The following is a 23,932-nucleotide window of genomic DNA, read 5'->3' as shown; positions in this document are numbered from 1 at the left end:
ACCGCAACTATTGACCGATCGGTAGCCGTCGTTTAAGCAGGGGGTGTTAAGACGTTTTGAATACCGTTTTTCCTGCAATGATTCGTTATTGTCCACATCGGGGTGTTTATTTTGTCAACCGCATTTTTACATGTATTCACACTGAAGGGTACATGTTTAATGCTTTCCGAGAACGATAATGTAAACACTCCAAGTATAGCGGTTTTTCGTCGAGGACATTTTGCTTTTAATTGGTTCAATACTTGAAATGTGGTGTTTGCGTATCGTAATATTCCATTTTAATTATCGCCTTTGCATTTACATATATGTACATATAGTCAATATATGACGCATTTTAAGAAATGTATGTAAAAAAGGGATCGGAAGCTCCACGAGTGGTATTGGAAGGCGGTTGAATTATTTTTGGAAAAGTAATTTCCATTCAATGCTGGTACAGGTCAAGGACAATGCGACAATGCAAGTGGTTCAATGTTAAAATGACATATGATGCTACTATTCGATTAGCATTCAATGGAAGACGTCTGAGCATGAGATTCTGTCCTAATTTCCATTTTTCCAACCTATGTTTATAATCTCGATTTATATATTATTTATTTCAATTCAATATTTAATTAAAGAAAACCAACAAAATTCGCCAGGCCTACATTCTATAGATTCGAAAAATCCATGACTTCAAATCGAAAGTAGAGGATAATACAATTTTCCCTAATAATTTTATATACATATGTACTTAGTCTTGGAATTCCAAAAATACCGACGTTTGTAACTACCGGCACTAGCGAAAAAACCAGTGTCAGTAGTATCGGTAAAAAACCAGTGTCGGTAGTACCGGTATCTATCGGTATTGATTTGCCTCAAAAATTTGTGTACTAAAATCGAATTAATTTCCAATATAAATATGAATTATTTGATTATAAGTTTATTGTCGGCTAATAAAAAAATATTTTAATCAATTACTTTAATTATATTATCATTTGCTAATAGACACTTATAAATCAATATATGTATATTTATATGTTTTTGGAAATAGTACGATATTTTTGGCATACTCTTTATATTTTTGGCATACATAATCTTTGATTTTAAATTTATTTATTTAAAATTTGGACCATTGTGGTATTACATGAATTCCTAATGCGCCACATTGGTCGAAAATATATACTATATGACACATTTAGCGACTCCTTTGAATAGCAGGTCAAGAAAGATGTTGATTTTTGACTCATTCTTCGATTAATCTATACAAACTAGCCGATCGACATTTTCTTCCAAATTCAAAACATAAAATTGAAATTATTATATTTCGGTACTACCAGTAGTCTATCTTATATAATACTACCGGTATTACCAAAGGCTGAAATTGAGATAAAAAAATCGGCAGAACCGGTTTCGGTAGTACCGGTTTCGGTAGTATTCGGATCTCTTATGCTTACCAATCTGCTGAAATTTCGTAATAGTCAAAACTCTTAAGTACATTTATTTCGATTGAAAATTTATTAGTACAGTTTTAATACATATTCAATACATATTCACATATCACAAATATGGTCACCACTTATGTATGTTCCACATTGTTATGCTGATGACGACTACTGTTGACCCACAATTTATTATACAATTTACTGCTCAAGATTTTTAAGCCCACATTATATTATGTACATATATGTATGTGTGTATACTGCCCAAGAATATACAGATTATATTATTATATCTCATTTTATCTGCAGTTTTATATAGAGCTAAATATTATTGATTCAATAAGTACATATGTGCAAGCGTTGGCAGAAAAAATGTAAACACACATACTTTCTTGGTAACGTAACCTAATCGCTTACATTCTCGGGATGAAAAAATTACCTACGTAACATGAAAGGATATTACTACATCCTGCAAATGATGTATTCCCGCACTCTGCACGAACAGCTTCCAATAAACTCGTTCTTTGCCGTATCAAGCGCAGAATATTGAACCTGTGTAATTACACAGTAGACTCCTAAGGCGATTTAAAGTTAAAAATAGGATATATTTTAAAGCATCATCTTCTGCCATTTCTGTCGGCGAGGCGTTTTGCGGTCGCCGTCCACTTCTTTTGTACATTCTCTGTGTACTATCTGAAGCAAAATGGTAATAGGACCATCTTTAGCATTTTACAACGCAGTATATTCGAATTATGCGATAAAATCACAACGATAGCCTTTGTATGCGTATCGTTTCAAATTCCCCGCAAGCATTGAATTCGTTCCGAATGTGTTAACATTTTTTAATTGTTTATCTTCTTACCCGCATATATATGTACAACATTGTTAATAAGAATTAGGTTATCGATTAATTGAGGTTTTTTCATAATATTTAGATCTTTGCATACCATTGCATTCCAAATCAGTCGTCGCTTTTTGATTCTATGGAAAGTCACTTTAATTTTATAAATTTGAAATTAAAGTGACATATATATTGTAATAGCCAGTAACACAGTTCAGTGGTCAGCGTGCATTGCTTTCAACTGAGTGCTCATGGGTTCATTCCCTGGCCCGGTGTTGCTGGCCAGACCTTGCAAATGTGACTCCAGGTCGATTGTTAGTTATCAAAGTTTGCTAATTTATATGATTTCATTGAAACGGTTCCACCGAATTGGCAATATTTCCTATATCGAGTTTATAGCATCTCGAATTTTTTTTTCAATTAATCATGCACACTCGCTTAACAGATTGCTTCAAAGCGAGAGTGCTAAACAGATTAAGACTCGATAAATTATATATTACATATATTAAATACATCATTATTACATACATACACATGTAAATCGAAAAAAAAACCTGACATCTATGGTCAGACATTACAAATACGATCAATAACTTTTTTCATGTAACAATACGAATTTTTACATTCAATAAACATCCACAGAGACATCTATGGAGAGAAATCTGGCGAAACCTGAGATATAATAATAACTCAAGGTTTGCAATAGAAAATTGGAGAAGAAAAGCCAATTTTTAAAGGAACCGTTTCAGTGAAAATCAGAAAAATTGGTAAATTCTGATAATAAACTATCGAACTCGACAAACCAATGTCTGGCCAACGAGACTAGTGGGAATCGAACCCGTGACACCTTGCACGAAAGAATACAACACTCACCACTAGACCACGCTGCTGGTTGCCGACTCACCACAAGACTATTTGCTGATATACAATATATGTAAAAAATCTATATATATATATATATATATATATATATATATATATATATATATATATATATATATATATATATATATATATATATATATATATATATATATATATATATATATATAAATGAATGTCTGTGTGTGTGTGTCTCGAATAGGCTCCTAAACCACTGAACCGATTACGATGGAACTTTGAGGATTTGTTGTATGCATGTCCGGGAAGATTACTGTGAAAAATAATCGCCCAAAATTGGGAACGGAAACGGGAAAAACGGGAATGAGTCTCATTGCAACGCTATAATTTTAAATGTTTTCGCGTCGCGACCAACGTGTTCGCTGCCTGCGTTTTACCGACAAATGGGAACGGGAACGGGAACGGAAATTGCATACGTTATTATGGCATTGCAACGCATGCCGGGTTCAGCTAGTGCTAATTGTATATCGATGTTTGTAATTGGCCAGAAAGGCATATGTATAAAAAATAAAAATAAAATATCCATTCGATGTTTTTTTATCTATTGTACTGTCATCAATGATGTGCTTGATCTATTTATCTTCCAACTGATAAATCTGCTTGCTTGAACTATTTAATATACATATATTTATTATGTAGACCCAGCTCTGTTCTCAGTAAGCATTGAATCGATTGAAAACAAGGCTGTATGAGAGCTAGTGAAAAACAAATGTTATCTCTTATTTAAACACACAATACTTATTACAATAATAAGCTAATAGGGACTCGAGTATTAGCAACTTCTATAAAGCCTATTTCATTTAGTTTGGCAGCAGACAAACTTTAGATCTTTCTTCTGATTGTTCAGCTTTGTTATAAACCATCCGTATGGTAACTGTTCAATAGGATTCACGTATAGCACTGCCAAGTAATCTGAAACGGTAGATATGAGATATGAGAACGAAATGCATAAGTTTTATTTCCATGTTATGAATATGAAAAGAAAATTAAAAGTCATAAAAATGAAGCAAATTAATAGGTTTATTTATTACCAATAGATCTTCATGAAAATTCCGTGGCATTACTGGAAAAATTTGGCTCGCATGCAAAAGTTAAAAGAAGGACGATAATTTTTTTAACGAATATTTTTTAATAAAACAATTTACAAATTTTAAATCTCATATGACACTTTTTTTAAAGAACAACGTAATTAATTATTCTTAAAATAATATAAATATAATGACAAATGCTACGCATTCATATCACAAGAAACAATAAAACGACTCGGAGACGAAGACTCACTGAATTGCGTTTCGAATTTTGGGATATAATTAAAATATTAGTACATATACATATATAACGAACGCTTATGAACCGCGACGATTTATGCTAATTTTTTTTATACTGAAGTCTGTTTTCAGCTATTGATTTTCTTAATAACTTTTTTTTTAAATATCTACATATGTGACCACAAGCAGTGTTGTCCGAGGGTTTTCCGAGGGTTTGCAGAAACTCATTTTTAAAAATCCAAAGTTTTCGACAACCCGTTGATCCAATTATAAAATTTCCGTATTTTTTGTTAAAAATGCATTGCAGCTTCGAAAAAATCTGTAGTTGAGATTATTTAATCTATAGTACATAGATTGATAATTGATAGCGTAATAAATACAATATGCGCTAATTTATTTTAAATACTAAACATTTTTGAGTATTTACAGAAGCATTTTTGCATGATATACATATGTAATTCGTTTTACTTTAGTTACGAGGCTTAAAAACTACGAGATCTTTAGAAAGCTGCGTAAACTAACTTTTCAGTAAAAAATTCGCCTGCGACATAGAAAATGATATATAAATTATTTAAAATCAATGAATCTATAAATTGAATGCAATCTGCCCTAGTCAGCACTTTTCAGCTAATTTCGGTAATAACAAACAAAAAATTATCAAACATTTTTCATATGTAATTATCTGGCTGTTTATCATACATTCGGCCTTTTCTACCAAAATTTACAACTTACAAATTATTATCATTGTCTATATACGTTTGTAATCCAATAATAAATTAAATTAATACTATATTTTACATATTATTTCAAAATAGTACCTATTTTATTCCAAAAACTATTTGTGTTTCAAGTACATATAGTAAATAAATAAATAAAATATAGTTTTGTAAAATCCAAATGAAAAAAGTGGTGGCCTCAAATTTCAAAAGCGCCTGGGGCCCCCCATTTATTTGATCCACCACTGCTAATATTGGTATATTTCGGGGAAATAGCAGAGAGATGTTATAAGAATAGAGGGGCTCTTACGAATAAATAATTGTTGTCAATTGTACGCGGTACGTCTCTATAAATACGCTACATCGCACGGAATACAATCGGATCAATTTACTTATAAAAATGTATCCCATGTTGTTTATTGTGTGTTTTTGAATGTATTGTGCAATTTTTACCGATGCTTGCCCATCTTGCGAGTAATATAAACAAACAGAGAAGTTTTTATCGGACATACGTCGAGCACTAAGCCTCAAATATGACTGATGCTAAAATTATTTTGATCTGTCCGTGGACAGAATGTCACTTGACAACAAAAGAACACCTAAAGCCACTTCTATTAATATTACATTTCTCTGAGAAATAGTCTCCCTGCGGCGCTTATGATCATATTCCATAAAAAAATAAACTGTCCAATTGTTCTATTTTAACTAGGACGTCCATATTTTCAGGTATTTCTTATCAATTTCGCATAAATTCTATTAATATTGGCATGTCTTAATGGAGAAATTCCCCAGTGGTACTTTTTTTATTATTGTTCTATATATTTCATTTTATTTTGGTCGTTTTCCAAATGAATATATACACAAAAATAATATTATATTTTTTGAAACCCTTTGTTACGAAATTGGGGTGACCACAATGACCCGCATGTACCGCATACCCCGCGTCATAGTAATTACGCCACTGTATGGAATCTTTTTTATATTACAGATCACGTTACAATTACTCCTTATTAAAATAAAGCAGTGGATAGGTTATCAGGCAGTTTGATAATTGACGATTACAAAGTGCGATGAAACCCGACGCATTAACACTTCCAAGCAAAGCGCATGCGAAATTTAAAACCGTGAACACGAAACCGTTGGAAAGCAATACCAGCGTGGTTCCGTGTTCTACTCCCATGCAAATATCCATACATATAATACATGCAAAGAGCCAGGACATTCTTTATTGGACTGCCGCTGCACGCGGCAAAGAACATCCTTGATCTTCCGCATTCTCGCCAGCTAATACACCGACACTCTTGCGCATATCATTAAAATACAAATTAGACACTTTTCCAAAGTGAAATGCCTCTCGATGATTCGTTTACGATCCCCTACTGAGAGGTTTTGTTCTTGTTGTGCGTTCCTTTGTGCGTTTGACCTCTCGGGTTGCGCAATCCCACGCGATGGGATGCACAAATGCATTATTAATCTCCCATCGAAGCAACGCACCCTTATCTTTCGCTCGAATCTTCAATTATGCTATGTACGATTCGGACCGGTTTAAAACGCTCAAGTTCAAAGCATTTTTTATCTGTATCCATATAAAAACGATGTATTTCGCTGCGGCAAAAACTGAACATTTTCCGGTTGAACCTCATGAACGCTTGTGCATGCTCCAGACAAATCGTTTGTATGCAAAATAGAAAGGAAAAAACCCGACATCAGCACGAAGGAAGTAGTCAATTCTGTGAGCAACATCTAAATATACAGCTGTCTAATGTTTGCGATAGTTGTTTGGATTCGCATGACTTCTGAAAATTCGTAACAATAATTCAAGTCGATTTTCCGATATGAATATGTACCACTGGGTCACTAGTTTGAAAAACTTGCTCTACCCATAAACGTAGAATAGAATGCGAAATTGTGTAGGTGTCGAAAAGTTGACCGGGTAAAAGGACGACGCTGGTTGTTAGCATGAAGCAAGTGAATTTCACAAATAAAGGACTAAACGTTATATGTACCTATGTATATAAATAAAAATAAAAATCAGCTCGATTCGTCTTATACATAGTACTAATTTGCAATTACTGCGTAATTTATTAGACAAATTTCCCATTATATTGTTGTATTTAAAATAACGGTTATTGTGATACATCTCAGCTTCGTACTATCGTACCGAATTATCATACGAAGTGTTTCCTGGTTGCTTACAAACACACTTTTCAGAGTGATGACTTCAATTTTACTTCAAAGTACTTGGGTATGTCGTAATGCTGCTATTTAACTTTCTCGTATGCCTTTATTTGATTCAATATTGATGTTCTAAATTTTCGCCGCATTAATTTGCAATATTCAATACAATCTTAATCCATTTTCAAAAATCCTATTTGTGGAATAGCGACATTGAATACCAGATATTATCAATTAAAAGCTATACATACATATATATGTATGTACATATATACGAGTATATTTGAGAATATATATATTTATTTATGTATACTCCTATTTATAATAAATAATAATAATTTTTATTCCAAATAGATTAAAAGTATTTTGAAGCTTAAAAAAATTAATCTTAGCTCTTTTTATGAGTACTACAGTTTAATATAATTTAAAATTTGGCGACTTTGAATGATATTTTTTTATCTCAACAATCAAAACAAATCCAATACATTAATGAAATTTTATTTATTAAAACAAAAAATTAGACCATTCACTTTACAGGTTGTACCAAAGCACCACTATAGTCGGACATATGATACCGGAAACGGAAATGATATATAAAAATAATAGTAAGACAAAAACATAAAAAAATAGTAATGATACAATAAGACAATGCAAATTAAAAATTGAAGTCCACGTGGAGAATAAGTCAATATTGATTGCTACTTCATTTAAAAATGGAAAATGTTTCTTTTCCTTATTGTTTTTTATTCTCTTGATATAATTTTTATTAAATTATAAGAGCATTTTTTAAAATAAATATTATATTGTAAATAAGATATCAGTAAGTTCGTAAATAAAATCAATTTTATAAATAAATAACAAACCAAACTAAATTTTATCCGCTACAATAAAAAAAAAGAAAGATTAAAACGGTATTGGTAAGCTCAATTGTTGAAAATGATTCATGAAATGCTAAAATTTCATGATTTAATATTCTGGAGGCATTACAAGATAAACATTCATGGCACAAACATTCATATATTGAGAATCATTCACGTCAATGATTCTCAATATATGAATACCGTAAATAAAAAAGAACCGAAGTGCCAAAAAATCCAAAATCAGTTTTATGCTAAAAAATACGTTTTTAAAATATAGTCCAAGTCCCCAAAACCGTTTTTTAACAGTGCACATATGTCAAAAGCAAGTTTGTATTTTTCATACAATAGTTGTAAACTGCATTGACAATAAAGGTCTGTTCATACCTATCCAGCACGACCCGAATCCTGCAAGTACGGACAGTATTCTTTAGTACATTCTATATGGACGCTTATGAATGCGTAAATGCGCATGCGCGAATGGAGTATGAATACGTCCATATAATGTACCAAAGAATACTGTCCGCACTGCAGGACACCTGCAGGATACGGGTCGTGCTGGATAGGTATGAACAGACCTTAAGAGGTATGTAAAAACCGACGTATTTCAAAATCTTAAAAATGGCACTTAAATACTTTTTTTTATTTCCGGTATTGATATATATTATAAAACATTTATTATAACAATTATAAAGGCGAAGGGAAACATTATAGGTCACTGTATGGTTATTGGCCATTTGATTTTTTTATCGTAAAAAAATAAGAACCAATGGTTTTAGGATGACTAATATATTACATATGGGTCTACCTCACGGGCCGGAATGTGAAATGACCGAAAACGCAAATATCGGAAGGCAAAGATCGAAAATCGAAAGATCTTAAGTCGAAAGATCAAAAAAAAAATGGTGCATGGTAAACGGTACATACTCACTTAATTTGCGCGAGCAGGATACAACAGGAACAAGAGGAACAGGCTTTTCCTCCCGTATTCTGCGCGCGCACATTAATACGGGAGGAAAAGCCTGTTCCTCTTGTTCCTGTTGTATCCTGCTCGCGCAAATTAAGTGAGTATGTACGTGAGTATGTACCGTTTACCATGTACCCTTTTTTTTGATCTTTCGACTTAAGATCTTTCGATTTTCGATCTTTGCCTTCCGATATTTGCGTTTTCGGTAATTTCACATTCCGGCTCGTCACGGAGACCAATCACATATATACATATGTTTGCATTATATACATATGTATATATGTATGTATATGTATAACTTCAATTCTATTTATAAAAATAAACTTATTTCTTAATATAAACCAAGCCAATTACTTGACTGAAATGAATAGAATCTACACAATAGAGATTTTCTTTTAAGTTTTTAGTTTTTTTTTTACATATAATTTTACTCTATGGCAACACTGATCAGCAATAATAAACGAGGTGACGTCTAGCCGGCTCTTTCTGTGCAGTTGTGTTTTGTTCGATATCTCTTTACTTTTATATATTATAAATCCTCCTATGATTTATTTGGAATAAATATTATTTTCAATGTTTGCCTCAATATTTAGAAGTCTACCAAACTCGGTTTCTCAACAGTTGACCGCTATCTACTTCAAAGGTAATTCATCAACCATATCCAACAACTGATAAGACTACACTCGAATACATAACAAGAATCAAATAAGACATTCAATTTTTATAATAACATCATTACGTTATTTATTTTGTAATATATTGCTTTAAATCGTGACGTCCCAATAGCTCAGAACTTTGGCCGTGGTACTCACAGTAGTCAAATTGTGCAAGAACTCGGCATGATGAAAATTCGCGTACTACCAGCTCTGCAAGACAATTACATGTATCTACTGATCGATCCTGTCACCAAGGATGCAGCTGTAGTCGATCCTGTTGAACCTGATAAAGTTATCGCTGCCGTTCAAGAAGAAGGCGTAACTCTCAAGACCATTCTGACCACTCATCATCATTGGTGATTACAAAAATGCTACATTATTATGTTTAAATATTTCCTTTACTAATTCGATTGGAAATAGGGATCACGCTGGTGGTAATACGAATTTAGTCGCAAAAATGAAGTCTCTTAATGTCTACGGAGGCGATGATCGTATCGGTTCTTTAACGAACATGGTCAAACATGGAGACACATTCAATATTGGAAACTTAAACATCAAATGTTTAGCAACTCCGTGCCATACGTCAGGTCACATCTGCTATTATGTAACATCTTCTGCCGATGACCAAGCTGTTGTTTTTACTGGTAAATTAATATAAACATAATAAAAAAATGTATACTTTTGTGTAAATGGAATAATAGACGTTTGTTTATACAGGTGACACCTTATTTCTTGGTGGATGTGGAAGATTCTTTGAAGGTACAGCACAACAAATGTATACCGCCCTTATTGAAATATTAGGAAAACTACCAGACTCGACGCAGGTATACTGTGGCCACGAATATACCTTGCAAAATCTTAAATTTGGCAATCATGTAGAACCGAACAATCAAGATATTCAAGATAAAATTTCATGGGCAAAATTGAAACGTGAAGAAAGTCTTCCCACGGTATGTGCTAATAAATAATAATGTTTTATATAGACATGTTACATCATAATTTTAGATAACAGTAATAAATATTTTTTAATTATTTTAGGTTCCATCTACAATAGAAGAAGAAAAGAAGATAAATCCATTTATGAGAGTCAACCATCCAGATGTTCAAAAATTTGCTGGATGCACTGAAGGTGTTGCTACAATGGGAAACCTTCGCCAAGTAAAGGATAACTTCAAATGAGCGCACATTATGATTTCATATTATTTTTTTAAGGGAAAAGTATGGTCGTACTTTGGGTTTCATAAATGAAAAATTATACATGTATGTACTTTGGTCGGAATAAATATATAACTACCGTTTAAAATTTATTTTCATTTCAAATAAAATATTAAAGAGATAAATTTAGTTAATACACTCTTTGTTTGGTTTTAACCTATTTAGATGTTAATCAATATAATCGAGCTAAAATACACATCTTAAATTAAATAAAATTTAATGAGACACAATTTAAATATAATTAGGTCAGTTAATGGGTACAAAATATGATGAGACTAATTTGTTTCAACTATTTTTGCTTTTCATTTTTTTATCTTCGTTCGATAGAGCTTTCCACTTAGCTGTCAATAGACGAGTTTTGTCTTGTTTGGAAGCATCACTGAAAGCTAAATCTGAACTACTCTCAGCTATCACCAGAGGCCGTTGCTCTTGACTAAATTGAAGCAGTGGATTAAATTGCTTCTTGGAAGCGGCGCGATCTTTGTCACTCTGGAATTATTGCATCACTTAGTTATGTACATGAAAAATATGTATCTTGAAAGCATTCAAATCCACCCACCTTATCAGATCTCGAAGACTTCTTTTTTTGAGTTTTCTTTGGAGGAATACTTTTATCGCCAACTGCAGACTTATTAGACAAATGCTTGTCCGTTTTTACAACGTTCAGTCCCATTGAATATTGTAAATTGGATATATTCGGCTTGACGTCTTCTTCGGCTACGACGGTTCTGAATGCATCTCCGTGAGTATCTAATCTCGCCATAAGGAATTTTATTTCTTTCTTATACCGCTTCGATAACTTTTTAACTTGATATATCCTGAAATACGAAGGCATTTTTTAAATGATGGAAAATAAAATAGAGCATATTGAAAACGAATATAAACCTATTGACGAGTCGTGTGTTGTGTTGTGCAATTTGGCGACAACGGAGAGCTAACAACCGTGCTTGGCGACGATAACGAGATTCATCAGGTCCTCCACTGCTTTCCACTTCACCAGCTCCTCCCCCACCCCCACCTCCCCCAGACCACAGCGGCGGAACCGTCATCTCGACGGTATGACGGTTCAAGTCAACTGTCAAAAGTGAGAAATGTCAATGTGACACTGAAACTGTCAAACGCCAATGAAAATTTGGTCTAAACAAACATTTGTCAACCCTGTATAAGTTTGGATCTAATTTCGGTAAACGGACTACTAGTCATATGTAAACCAGTCACAGGACAACTAGATCGCTCTAGATCGGTCATACGTGATCACCCGTCACACTAAAACTGGTCACGAGAAAACTGGTCACACCCTAAAACTGGTCACGAGAAAACTGGTCACACCCTAAAATCGGTCACGAGAAAACTGGTTGACCGATTTTAGGGTGTGACCAGTTTTCTCGTGACCAGTTTTAGTGTGACGGGTGATCACGTGTGACCGATCTAGAGCGACCGGTTGTCCTGTGACCGGTTCACATTTGACTAGTAATCACCGAACCCTAATTTCTCAATAGGTTCGTACGTCTTTTACTTATTTAAAAATTCACGAAACTTATTACATAACATATCGACCATGGCAAAAGGACCATAAGTACAAAAATGCCAATTTTGGTTTGAGAACGCAAAAATACCCGTATATTTAATCTCTTTGCTGTACAAAATCAACATATTTGTTAAAAGACCACAATTTCTAAAATATAAGGCTTAAAAATAGTGGCATCCACTAATCTCGAAAAACTCCAACAGATAAAATGAATATTGGGTTTTGTCAAATGGGGAAATAAGTGGAAACGAGGAACAAACCAGGACTTTATACATATATCTGGTCGAGTTTATCTGATAAATGAATCTGGACGAACGCAACCACTTGAAGACTATTCTTCAAGTTATATTTTTGTTTCGATATGAGGTAAGAATAAATTTGAAAATTAAATGTTATCACACAATCTGTTAGAATGCAAACGTAGTTGCAACTAGAGGTTGTGATCGAGAAATCTTCTCTCAAGATTTCTCGAGAAATTTTGATTCTCGTTTCTCGAGAATATTTTATTGTGAAATTTCGAGATTCTCATTTCTCGAGAATATTTTATTATGAAAATTCGAATTATTCAAATTCGAGTATTTAAATTTTTTTTGTCAGTATTAAAAAGTATAGATTTTATTTTAAATGGCCAGTATCCATCGTTCGTTATACAAGTGGTCAATATAAATAATAAAAAAGGTCAATATTTATATTAATGGTCAGTATTTTTATTAAATGGCCAGTATTTAGACATAAATGGTCAGTATTAATGTTTAATTGGTAAGTTTTATTTGACGAATTTTATTTGTTATTTATACTGACATTTTTAATTATATAATTCTAACAATACTGGCTCAAAACTGATTTATATACTTACCGAAATTGCTTAAAATACTGACCATTTAATTTGTTGCCATATTGAATTCAGTGACGAAAATTGATGATTCTCTGTATTATTTTTTAATTTGTTTTTTCCCAATGGTAGCATTATTGTAATGTTGCCATGTCGCGAGTGCGGCACTGCAGCTGTCATTATCGACAAAACAAGTGTGGGTGTTTTGGGTGGGTGGAGGTGGGAGGTGGGTGGTAGGAAGCTGTGGATGGCCGTCGATTCGACCGCCATCATGCGTTCTGCGTCAGGAAACCTGATCGCAGACGACCCTTCATCCTCGGAACACATTTGAGGCGCCCACGGCATCCTTACACTTTGCTCAACTTTACGTTTATAGGTTATACGAGTGTTGTTGTTTACGAATACGATCTCATTTCATACTCGATTGATTTTCCAGATTTTCGATTATTAGTTTCTTATAATCAAATACATTTTCAGTGCTGACTTTCAGTCATCAATGTTAAACTTAGACATTGTTATTTATATTTTTATCCAACCATAAAGTTTTATATTTTTTATACATTTTTTCTGTATTGTACTGAATATAAATTTTACTGCTACTTTCCTGTTATCGCGGGTTAAAATTATTTTTTTCATTTGATTTAATATTTTCATACAAAATTAATTTTTCTTCATTTATCAAAATGAATGTCTTCAATTTGCTTCGCACCGAAAAAGAAGCTGTACAATTATTACAAGAACGAGGCGTCCTTCTTAACGAGACGGTCACGAGATGAAGCTCTACCATGTTTTGGGTATTTCATGGAATTGCGGAAAGTCTGCATTGCAAACTGATCGCAACCATTCGGTTTTTTTTTCTGGTCCAAGGAATTGACGTCAGGCAAACTGTGCAACGTGGAATCGGGCATGAACAAAAACACGACCATTGACTGAAATAATTACATGCTGGAAGTTTGCGCAAACAGCAGCCAAAACAGAAGATCGGCAGCAAAGGTGTCGTCGTCGAAATCGACGAGAGCTTATTCACCAAGCGCAATCCACGCCAGCCGAGTGCCTCCTCCATAGTGGATCTTTGGCAGACTATATCGGGAGATGTGCAAGTGTTTTTTGGTCAAAGTTCAAAAACGTTGATGGTGGCAATTTAGGATAATATAGAAACTGGTTCGATTATATACTCTTATAATTACGACCAGAACCGTACCAAGACATTGGCAATGGAACATTTACTGAGCATGAAGCAAAACTTTCTTACATCGAAAAATACATTTATTAAAGGTTTCATTTAAAAGCTTGAACTTAAAAGGATCGTTATTAAGTGGGTACCCATTCATGCAAGTATTTTTTTCTACTGTAGATATTTTTAACTCTGAACTTTTGACTTTGACTTTGAAACAGAAGCCGAAACCCGACGATAGTGATTTCAGCTAATTATACCTACCCTTTACGAGAGTTAAAAGCTTATTTGAATACGATGTTTATTGAATACGTTGTTTGTTGTTTCTGATGAATTCATTTCGGAAATGTGCAATGGTTCGTCAAGTTGTTTGTAGCTTTAAGCTAAAACAGATGATAAAACAGATGTAAAACACATGTCAAATATCAAATAAGCGCCTCTTTATGATGACGTTTTCAAATCACTTTTGAATTGTATAAGAGTGTTCTGGTCTCCGTCATGTCATTTATAATTGAATAAAATGCCTTTCATTTTAACAAATGAAAATAATATTTTTGAACTGCGATGACAGGAAAGTACCATTTTTCTTAATTTGAATAAATTTTGTGTTTCAGATGGATATTGAAATTCCTGAAACATTCAGAAATGCTATGGCAGTCTCAAGTTTCACGACGCTCCATCATGGTGACATTATCGCTATGCTTCATCATGCTATATCTATCATTTTCGTTCAACTCTTGTCTGGTGTCAAATCTTGGCAAAGTTTTAAAAAGGGTGATTATTTTGATATTCAAAACCAATTTGTACCTTTTTCTCATAAGTATTATTATTAATTTCTTTGTTTTCTAAAAATAGCATCCGATACACACGTTTATAAATTATAAGGTGACCAAATCACCTCACCTCAACCTACAAAATTCAAGAACTATAGTCAGAGTGGTTCCGTTGATCGGTGATATAAATTTAATTGAATCTGACGGAGCTCCGAAGTACAGATTTTTGAGACAGCAAGGACTCAAACCCAGTAGAAAGTTTCCAGATGTCCTTATTATTGGGGTAAAAAAGGGCGGTACTCGTGCTTTAATTGAGTTCAGTAGGTAAGTAAAGATAATATAATAAATATGAAAACCGACTGTCGCTAAATATGTATGTATGTTTGTATGTTTGTGACGGACGATCAACCAGTATGGGGAACCAATCACAGCGGAGTAATCAAGACGCCGAGAAGCGTGGTAGTGGGGGAGGGGGGGCGAAGCCCCTAGGGCACACACACACACACACACACACACACACACACACACACACATTCATTCATCATTTCGAACGGGTTGATTTGCTAAGTGTATAATGTGCCACTTTTATTACGATTAATATTACGTGCGCGTGCCCCTATAAATTACCTTACATTATACAATATACTACAAATAACTTTATTTTTATTCGTGTTTCAATTCCTTTTCGAAACCACCCGTTGAAATCAACGGGCACAACACTAGTTTACTTATATTGATCATATTTATTCATAAATATTCGTAATATTATAAGTGGATTTATTTCAATTTTCAGACTTCATCCTGATATAAGAGCAGCTGGTTCGGAAATTCATTTTTTTGATAGGTACTATGAAAAAGGATTTCAGTGGTACAGGTAAATTACCCTTTATATATTGTAATATGATCTGTGTCCATCTACTTCTGGTTTAATTTAGTAAGTAATTTCTATTTTAGACAGCAAATGCCCCCAACTTTAGAAGGACAACTGACTATGGAAAAAACACCAAGCTATTTCGTCACAAAAGGAGTGCCCAAAAGAGTACAACATATGAATCCATCAATGAAATTACTCGTAGTCGTTCGAGATCCTGTCACAAGAGCCATCAGCGATTATGCTCAAGCTGCTAGGTATCTAAATTTTATAGATTGTGGCTATTTGCAGGTACTGTATCTGCGAATTATTGGCTATTTGCAGGTACTGTATCTGCGAATTATTGGCTATTTGCAGGTACTATATCTGCGACAGGCGCAAAGCTTTCTGCGCATGCGCGTGAACTGTCAAATTTGTTAAACTGTTCGAATTTTGTTTTAAACCTCTTAAAATTTTGTTCGAACTCGTAAAGTGACGGAAAATTCGCAGATACACTACCTACAAATAGCCACAACCAATTTTATAATTAAATTCAAATTATAATTTTAATTTTGTGTAAATTTGTTTTTAATAAATTGTAGTAAAAGATCAATGAAAAAATTTGAAGAATTGGCATTTATTAATGGATCTTTATCGGGAACCGTCGATACAGCCTGGGGTCCTGTTCGTTTAGGAGTCTATGTGCGTCCATTGCAACGTTGGCTAAAAAGCTTCCCACTTTCGCAACTTCTTTTCATTTCTGGAGAGAGACTTATTGTAGACCCAGCTATAGAAATGGCCAGAGTTCAGGTTCTTATGCACTTTACATACGTAAACATATTTACCTACTACTACATATACATACATACATACATATAAACAATATGAATATTTATTTACAGGATTTTTTGGGACTAAAACGAGTTGTAACTGAAAAACATTTCTACTTTAATTCTACTAAAGGATTTCCATGTCTTTTTAAATCGGAAGGTAGATCTTTTCCTCACTGTTTAGGGAAAACTAAAGGCCGAAGTCATCCTTATATAAATCCAACTGCCTTAGAGAGACTAAGAGAATTTTACAGACCATTTAATCAGAGGTTTTATCAAATCACCGGTATTAACTTTGGTTGGCCGTAATTTTTTTTTAAATATGTATATATGTACCTCAGATGACGCATGTAATTGTCGAATTGAAGCTAAATTTAATGTATTCCTCAGTTGAGTTCATCAAATTCTAAATTCTCAATCCTCGCATTTTATTCTTAATACTTGCAATACAACGAATTCAATTTTTCCCTCCATATTTTTTTCAATTTCACGATTTGATTATTCTATATTGAATGTTCACATTTTGTTTACACATAATGATAAAAGTTTAGACTCGTAAGTAGATCTAAATTTTTTGTAATCCAAAACATTTCGCTTTAAACTGTTTATTTTTACTATAGAATATTTTCACTGCATTCTTCATATCAATAATTCAGTCTGAGATTTACTCTTAATGTTTTTTTTACCTATATTATAGTCTGTAAAATTTAACATAGGCTTGCAATCTGCAGAAGTACAAAATAATTTATTTTCCCCGTAAGCCGTTCAAAGTTTGATGAACTAAGAAAGTTTGTTCAAAATACAGGGATACAAATAATTAAATCTAAAAATACTCAATCGTAATATATAAATATAGAATACTCGCAATAACTATACTTCATCTCAATAAATACATAGATAATTTAAAAATATATACACCTATAAAGAATGTTTAACCTTATGTTTGCCAATGTTAACACTTTTTGAAAACGTATTATTTGGCTTACTAGTACGCATTGAAATGTATCAAGCGTATAAACCCTATTTATCGAATGTTACATATTATAAATTTGATATAGTTTTAATGTTCCAATTGTTGACTCTTTTTCCTATTACATATTTGGTTGTTGATTTTAAAAAGTTAGTCAAATTCAGATTTTATTATTTATTCTAATCTTTCTAAGTACTTAAATCCCACGTTTCGTTTCATTATTATTTACTAAGATTTACGCAAGGTTTGAAGTGTACTTAAAATTTCCAATTTAGAAGAAAGCAAATTATTATTCTAATATATAAGCGCATATGCATAATTCTGTGATATACTTACATTTTTTTATAAAATAAATTTAGCAGCTTCAGTTTATTTAATGCTGATTTATTACTGTTAATACATGGTGTGTAATTCCATATAACATTTACATACATATGTATATATGTAATAACAATTTATTTTAATTTTTTGTACATGCAAGACATATCGTAAATGCACTTAGTATTGCGCATATCATGATGCATATAATGGCAAAATGTTTTTGGTTTTTTTTTTGTTAGAACAATATTTCAAATGTATTGTATATTTATGTACATTCATTCATTTTTTTTAATATGTAAAATCACTTCAAATAATTGACCCAAATAACCAGAACATAATTAATATACTGAATTTCTTACAAAATGTCATTAAATGGAATTTGTTTTTCAAAAATGTATTTACTTTCAATGAATGCCAATTTTGCAGATATTGAATCTCAAATCTCATGAGAGTTCTGCATGATTTTGTATGTAGGCCATATTGATATAGCAATAAGTTAATATTTAACAGTGTAAGCTAAGAAGTGATAAAATTAATAAGAAATTAGTGCAAACCTGCATGCCAGAATAGTGCAATTACTAATTATACAATGATTATATATATATATATATACATATAATATAATATATATGGAATGATCAATAACATTTTACAATTTTTATAAAATTAAATATGATAAAAAAATTACAAAAAGCTTGTTAAATAAAAGCTTCATTAGATTAACAAAATGCTTCTCAATTCAAGTTTTTTTAGTTGTAAAAATAACTTTTTTATTCTAACCATATAGTCAATAATACTATAATCGTACAAAATAACCAATGTTTCTATTTATATTCGTTTTATAAGTTAATTTATATAACTATTTATTTATTTTCTCCTGTTTCATGTTTTTGTTGAATACATTGTTTATTCTTTTTTAGATGTTTGTTTTTTTGAATTGGTAATATTTTACTGAAATAATATCAACTCATCAATAAATTACTATTGTAATAGTTGCTTATATTATCAGAACTAGTCCATTAGTAATAAACGCTAAACAATAATTGAGCTTTAGGATTATACATATGTATATATTAGTCAATTCAACAGATTAGATTCTCCATTTATTAATCAGTCAGCAACCATTTTTAGACAATATCAGAGAAACTATCTTCATCCTTTCTCTTTATTACTCTGGAAGAAGTTCAAGTCTTCGTAATCTGGGCTTTGCTTTTGATAAACAGCGGCGTCTGTTCGTCCACCATTAGACTGTTATCGAGTTGAGTGACATTTTTTTAAGTCTCTACATACATATTTACCCATCACCAGTCAAGTATCAGCTTTATCATACCTTGTTCTTGTATGTATGTATGAAGAAACAGATTTTAATTAAAAAAAAAAGTCATGTTAAAGAATCAATTTTGATATTGTTGATGTACTCGTAAGATTTATATTCAACAAATGAAGTGTGATAAATTAAAACTATCTTGCGAATAAATATTTATTCCGTTCCTAACTGTTTTGCATACATTCCAGAATTTGATATATTTAAATTATATTTTAAGTTCCTTTTTTAATGTGCAGAAGAAAAAAAAATCAAGTATTTTTTAATACAATGTAGTGGAGTTAAATTGTAATAAAAACCTTTTATACATACAAATTTGTTTTAAAACCTCATTCAAATATTCTCACAGGTCATTAAAATATAAATATCAATTTTGAAAGAAAAACATTATCTACAAACAGCATAGATTTTGTATTAATTAAAAATATACATAACAAATTCACATTGCACAAACATACATAATAAATACAATATGTAATTGAAATTAATCTCAAATTTTGTTTCAATCATTTCAAATTATTGGCAATTGTACATTTTCCATTTGCAAGAAAAACACAGAGTCAAAAGAAACGACAGCAAATAGTATTTTTACATTTTTTGGTATATTCAATCGAATTAAATCAAGTTTTTCCGCAGATGGAATGGGTGTCTGGTGGCTGTAAGAAAAACATAAAATAAAAATATTTTTTTTTTGTACCAAAGCTAATAACTAAATCTAAATATTTGTTTGAAGAACTTACCTATAAACGATTACACAGTACGCTGGAGAAGGTGGTGAAGATTTTTTTAAATTCTTATGTGTAGGCATATAGACATCGTACAAAATTTTTATCTCCTCTCGGCAAAGACTACTAGTAGAACCGTCAATCGTATAAGGTTTTACGATTTGCAATTTCTTCAACACGGACTGAACACATTTACAATCTTGCGGCCTAATGAGCGGTTCCACTTTGTCAATCTTAATGGTCACATCATTATTGACCAAATCTGTAGGTAATCTAATATCCGAGCTTGTCATATCATCATCATCACTAATTGCAACCGCGTCTTGCAAATTCTTCGTATCGTACAGTTGCTTGGCTTGCTTCCAGCTTTGAACATTGCTTTCGCGATCGCGACTAAATTTCTTAACACTATTAAGAAACGCAGTAGTTAATTTAAGTATTTGAAAATTTCTTTTCGGTTTAAGACTAGTGATCTCTGGTTTATTCCAACTGTTTTCTTTATACCATCCACCAAATATAGTATTCATTTTGTCTTTTTCCGTAGAATTCATCACGTTTTCTGATACAATTGCCTCTACATTAGTTTGATTCTGTACTCTATCATTATCAGAATCATCTGAACTTGATACAGTGTGTGAACAAGAAACTGATTGACCGCTGACATAGTTGGATCTCCCCGGTTTCTTTGAATTTTTGTCATAGGTGACAGGCTCCGAGACAGAATCGATAGATAATTCAGAATCGGAGCTAAGTTGAACTACTCTTTCATTATCTACATGATCTTCCAATGTAGATTCCACGCTCGGTAAAACTACATTGTCATTAATACTTTTATTCCGTTTTAAATTGTCATTTAATACGTAATTAGAATCAAAATATGAATTATATTTAACTATTATATCGACTAAAGTATTTCTTACTGCGTCGTTTTGTCTCACAGTATTAAAATCACATTGTGGTAATATGTTTTTAGCTTTCAGTAATAAACACGTATACTTCTCATCACTAGAATTTGGACTGGAGGTGCTATCCGGTATTGTTTCATTGCTTTCAACAGCGGTTTCAACCGGTTCAGTAGGTTTTACCTGATGGGTTCCTTGGGAGGATCTACGATTCTTTTTATGTCGCCGTCTATGAAAAGCTGCAGAAAATGGATTCGGATTTAGCGTTGATGGACGTCTATTCGACTGTGATACCAAATTTTGACTGTCTGGATTGACGTTATGATTTTGATACATCAAATTTCTGTTCGATAGAAATGGATGAAATAATCTAGGGGTATTGAATTGATTTTGGAATCTCGGAAATACAAATTCATCATGGAAATTCATATTAATAAAATTTCCAAAACAGCTGAATCTCTCAAAGTGCATGTTACAATTGAAATGTCTTATTGATATTTGTTGATATATGTGATTAAAAAACAAAGTGTTGTTCAGAAAGTGATTATTGTGTTGATAAACATCGCCACGGTGATTATTACTATACCTTGAATTTCCACCAAAACGTTGTATAGTATTGATTACATTGGAATCACTATTTCCAATATAATTATTTACAAACTGCGGTGCACTCAAATTTTTTACAGCTTGAGATACTTTTTCTAGATTGACCACATAAATTTTCTTCAGTAAAGAAATACGCGATGGTATAAATACGCTCTTTGGAGCAGGAACAATGATAATATTTCTTTTATAACAATTTACTATGGTATCCAATATATTCAATCTATTGAATATAGGCAAATCTTCAACCTCAATGATATCTGACGCATTTTCAATTTGTTCTAAAGCCATTCTTTTAGTGTTGCAATCAACATCATCTACCCTTTTTCTCTTCATTTCATTATTATCATTGCGATTTTCAACATCTATGTGTATTACCATGCAATCATCACTATCGTCAGACTTAGTGATTGTCGGTCCAACTGATTGATTTAAATTATTACTTTCAGTGAGATTATTACTCTCATCGTTAAGAACGGATTCATCGTCATTCAAACTTGCTACAGGTAGCTGTTTTGACACCAGATTAGGCACTTTTGTAGATAATCCATTATTTGGATTTGTAGTCATTTCCTGAGTAAGTTCTTTATCAGATAATCCATTATTTAAATTTGTATTAATTTCCTGAGTAGGTTCTTTAACATCTTCAGAATTAGACAATTTTGTTTTAAGAGGGCACCCTTTATCAGGAAATTTTTCAGCAACGGAATCTGAATAAATTCTGTTATCATCATGTCGCATTAGCTTATATCCCTCTTTAGAAAGAGCTGAGTAAACTCTATATTCAGTCAACGAAACGGATTTTCCTAATAGCAAATTATACGCTTGCTGAATTGACACTGGTACACCACCATATTTGAGAAACAGTGCATTCTAAAAGAATATTCAATTGAAAATCAGTATTTGAAAGTATATTGCACATACATATGAGCCGTTATATTTGATAGTGGAGGAAGTCCAATTTTCAGTTCCAAAAACACTATTTCTATTTAGCTTAATTCACAAATTGTTATCACTTCTTTTAATTCGATATGTCCAGAATCTTGGAAAGCCAGAATGAACGTATTTTAAATATTGTTAAATGCAAAACATTATATTTAATGTTTTCTGGTGGAATTACGCCACTTTCAATTATGACGGCTCACATAAGAAAGAATAATATAGAAAAACTTTACAATTTCCATTAAATATAGCGTTTCTTCGGGAAGTATATATAGATTGTTATCCTGAACATGACCAAGTTGTATCCAATGTGGACCTTTTCTTTCTGTCACGATTGCTTTTTGTAACTCTTCTATCCAATCAGCGTGTGAGAGGATATTTCTGAAATAAAACATAAAAATTGAATATATTAATTTGAAGAAAAAAAAAATATATACGTATGTAAATTTTAAAACCTTTTTTCGATTCGTTGATCTTGTAATAATCCTTTCTTGACATCTAAGCCATTTTCAATTTGCTTTTTTTCTAGCCAAGAACCGCTGGCAATAATTTGTTTCTGTCCCTTACCCGGCAAAGCAATGCTGTTTTTCTTGGCACCATTCTCAACTAACTCTTTCCCCCTAAAAGCGTTATTAGCATATGTACAATAAATACAAATAAAAATTTAAAATCCGAATTATCCATTGTCAAAAATATTGAATCAATAACATTCAAATTTCTTTCTGTACGAGCATAAATTTGAAAATATTTATGATAATTCATAATAATCCGATTAAAATAAAACATGAACAAACGTCAGCAAATGTGATGAGCTCATGGGAACCGGGCGACTGATGGTAACTGTCAAACTTCATACGCGGTGGCCGTAACAGTCAATTTGCTATCCAGTAACAACATTATTGGGTGGATTTTCTTTCAAATTTTTTTGAGTGGATTTTCTATCAAAGAGGAAACACTACAACTATGGGCCACTTGCTATTGAAAATTAAAAAATAAGAATCTTCTGACGTTCCTGAGAAACGCGTATTCGTTGTTACTATAAAAACTATTTCGTCGTCAATGGATTGCTCAGGTGGTCAATAAATTATTCAATGAATAATAACTTTACCGTTTTCTTTATTCTGAAATTATACAAAATAGAATAA

General features: G+C 32.2%; 4 protein-coding genes across 5 annotated transcripts; 2 read left to right on the top strand and 2 right to left on the bottom strand.

Moving 5' to 3' along the window:
- The first annotated feature begins 9,579 nt into the window (after positions 1–9,579).
- Positions 9,580–11,145, top strand: tzn (hydroxyacylglutathione hydrolase tenzing norgay). Of its 2 annotated transcripts, XM_077435237.1 has the most exons (6): positions 9,580–9,645; positions 9,736–9,785; positions 9,929–10,154; positions 10,219–10,442; positions 10,516–10,748; positions 10,837–11,145. In XM_077435237.1, the coding sequence occupies exons 3-6, from the start codon at positions 9,982–9,984 to the stop codon at positions 10,975–10,977; spliced, it is 771 nt and encodes a 256-aa protein (XP_077291363.1). In that variant the 5' UTR covers positions 9,580–9,645; positions 9,736–9,785; positions 9,929–9,981; the 3' UTR covers positions 10,978–11,145. The 2 variants fall into 2 exon arrangements, with proteins under 2 accessions (XP_077291363.1, XP_077291362.1); XM_077435236.1 differs by lacking the exon at positions 9,580–9,645 and having other exon boundaries at positions 9,673–9,785.
- Positions 11,056–12,156, bottom strand: LOC143914861 (uncharacterized). Its single transcript, XM_077435238.1, has 3 exons — positions 11,899–12,156; positions 11,573–11,831; positions 11,056–11,502 (listed from the first exon to the last, which is right to left on the bottom strand). Exons 1-3 carry the CDS (start codon positions 12,060–12,062, stop codon positions 11,299–11,301), a joined length of 627 nt encoding a protein of 208 aa, XP_077291364.1. The 5' UTR covers positions 12,063–12,156; the 3' UTR covers positions 11,056–11,298.
- A 1,383-nt stretch (positions 12,157–13,539) lies between these two features.
- On the top strand, positions 13,540–19,208 carry Hs3st-B (Heparan sulfate 3-O sulfotransferase-B). Its single transcript, XM_077434641.1, has 7 exons — positions 13,540–13,749; positions 15,162–15,321; positions 15,403–15,644; positions 16,114–16,194; positions 16,275–16,448; positions 16,773–16,980; positions 17,073–19,208. The coding sequence occupies exons 2-7, from the start codon at positions 15,193–15,195 to the stop codon at positions 17,307–17,309; spliced, it is 1,071 nt and encodes a 356-aa protein (XP_077290767.1). The 5' UTR covers positions 13,540–13,749; positions 15,162–15,192; the 3' UTR covers positions 17,310–19,208.
- Positions 19,209–19,880: 672 nt separating this feature from the next.
- Tsen54 (tRNA splicing endonuclease subunit 54) lies at positions 19,881–23,661 on the bottom strand. Its single transcript, XM_077434640.1, has 5 exons — positions 23,582–23,661; positions 23,243–23,407; positions 23,021–23,168; positions 20,356–22,718; positions 19,881–20,271 (listed from the first exon to the last, which is right to left on the bottom strand). The coding sequence occupies exons 1-5, from the start codon at positions 23,602–23,604 to the stop codon at positions 20,127–20,129; spliced, it is 2,844 nt and encodes a 947-aa protein (XP_077290766.1). The 5' UTR covers positions 23,605–23,661; the 3' UTR covers positions 19,881–20,126.
- Positions 23,662–23,932: the final 271 nt, after the last annotated feature.

The sequence above is a fragment of the Arctopsyche grandis genome, chromosome 7 (assembly GCF_051622035.1).
Source record: "Arctopsyche grandis isolate Sample6627 chromosome 7, ASM5162203v2, whole genome shotgun sequence".
Classification (NCBI taxonomy): domain Eukaryota; kingdom Metazoa; phylum Arthropoda; class Insecta; order Trichoptera; family Hydropsychidae; genus Arctopsyche; species Arctopsyche grandis.
This window is presented reverse-complemented; position numbering and strand designations above follow the sequence as displayed.

Coding starts and splice junctions, on each gene's coding strand:
- tzn (XM_077435236.1), top strand. CDS start 9,716: ATGTTTGCCTCAATATTTAGAAGTCTACCAAACTCGGTTTCTCAACAG. Junction 10,155..10,218: donor CTGACCACTCATCATCATTG/GTGATTACAAAA, acceptor GATTGGAAATAG/GGATCACGCTGGTGGTAATA. Junction 10,443..10,515: donor CCAAGCTGTTGTTTTTACTG/GTAAATTAATAT, acceptor TTGTTTATACAG/GTGACACCTTATTTCTTGGT.
- LOC143914861 (XM_077435238.1), bottom strand. CDS start 12,062: ATGACGGTTCCGCCGCTGTGGTCTGGGGGAGGTGGGGGTGGGGGAGGA. Junction 11,832..11,898: donor AACACACGACTCGTCAATAG/GTTTATATTCGT, acceptor TTCGTATTTCAG/GATATATCAAGTTAAAAAGT. Junction 11,503..11,572: donor AGTCTTCGAGATCTGATAAG/GTGGGTGGATTT, acceptor CAATAATTCCAG/AGTGACAAAGATCGCGCCGC.
- Hs3st-B (XM_077434641.1), top strand. CDS start 15,193: ATGCTATGGCAGTCTCAAGTTTCACGACGCTCCATCATGGTGACATTA. Junction 16,195..16,274: donor AAAGGATTTCAGTGGTACAG/GTAAATTACCCT, acceptor TTTCTATTTTAG/ACAGCAAATGCCCCCAACTT. Junction 16,449..16,772: donor GATTATGCTCAAGCTGCTAG/GTATCTAAATTT, acceptor AATAAATTGTAG/TAAAAGATCAATGAAAAAAT.
- Tsen54 (XM_077434640.1), bottom strand. CDS start 23,604: ATGAGCTCATCACATTTGCTGAC. Junction 23,169..23,242: donor GATCAACGAATCGAAAAAAG/GTTTTAAAATTT, acceptor GTTTTATTTCAG/AAATATCCTCTCACACGCTG. Junction 20,272..20,355: donor TACTGTGTAATCGTTTATAG/GTAAGTTCTTCA, acceptor TTTTTCTTACAG/CCACCAGACACCCATTCCAT.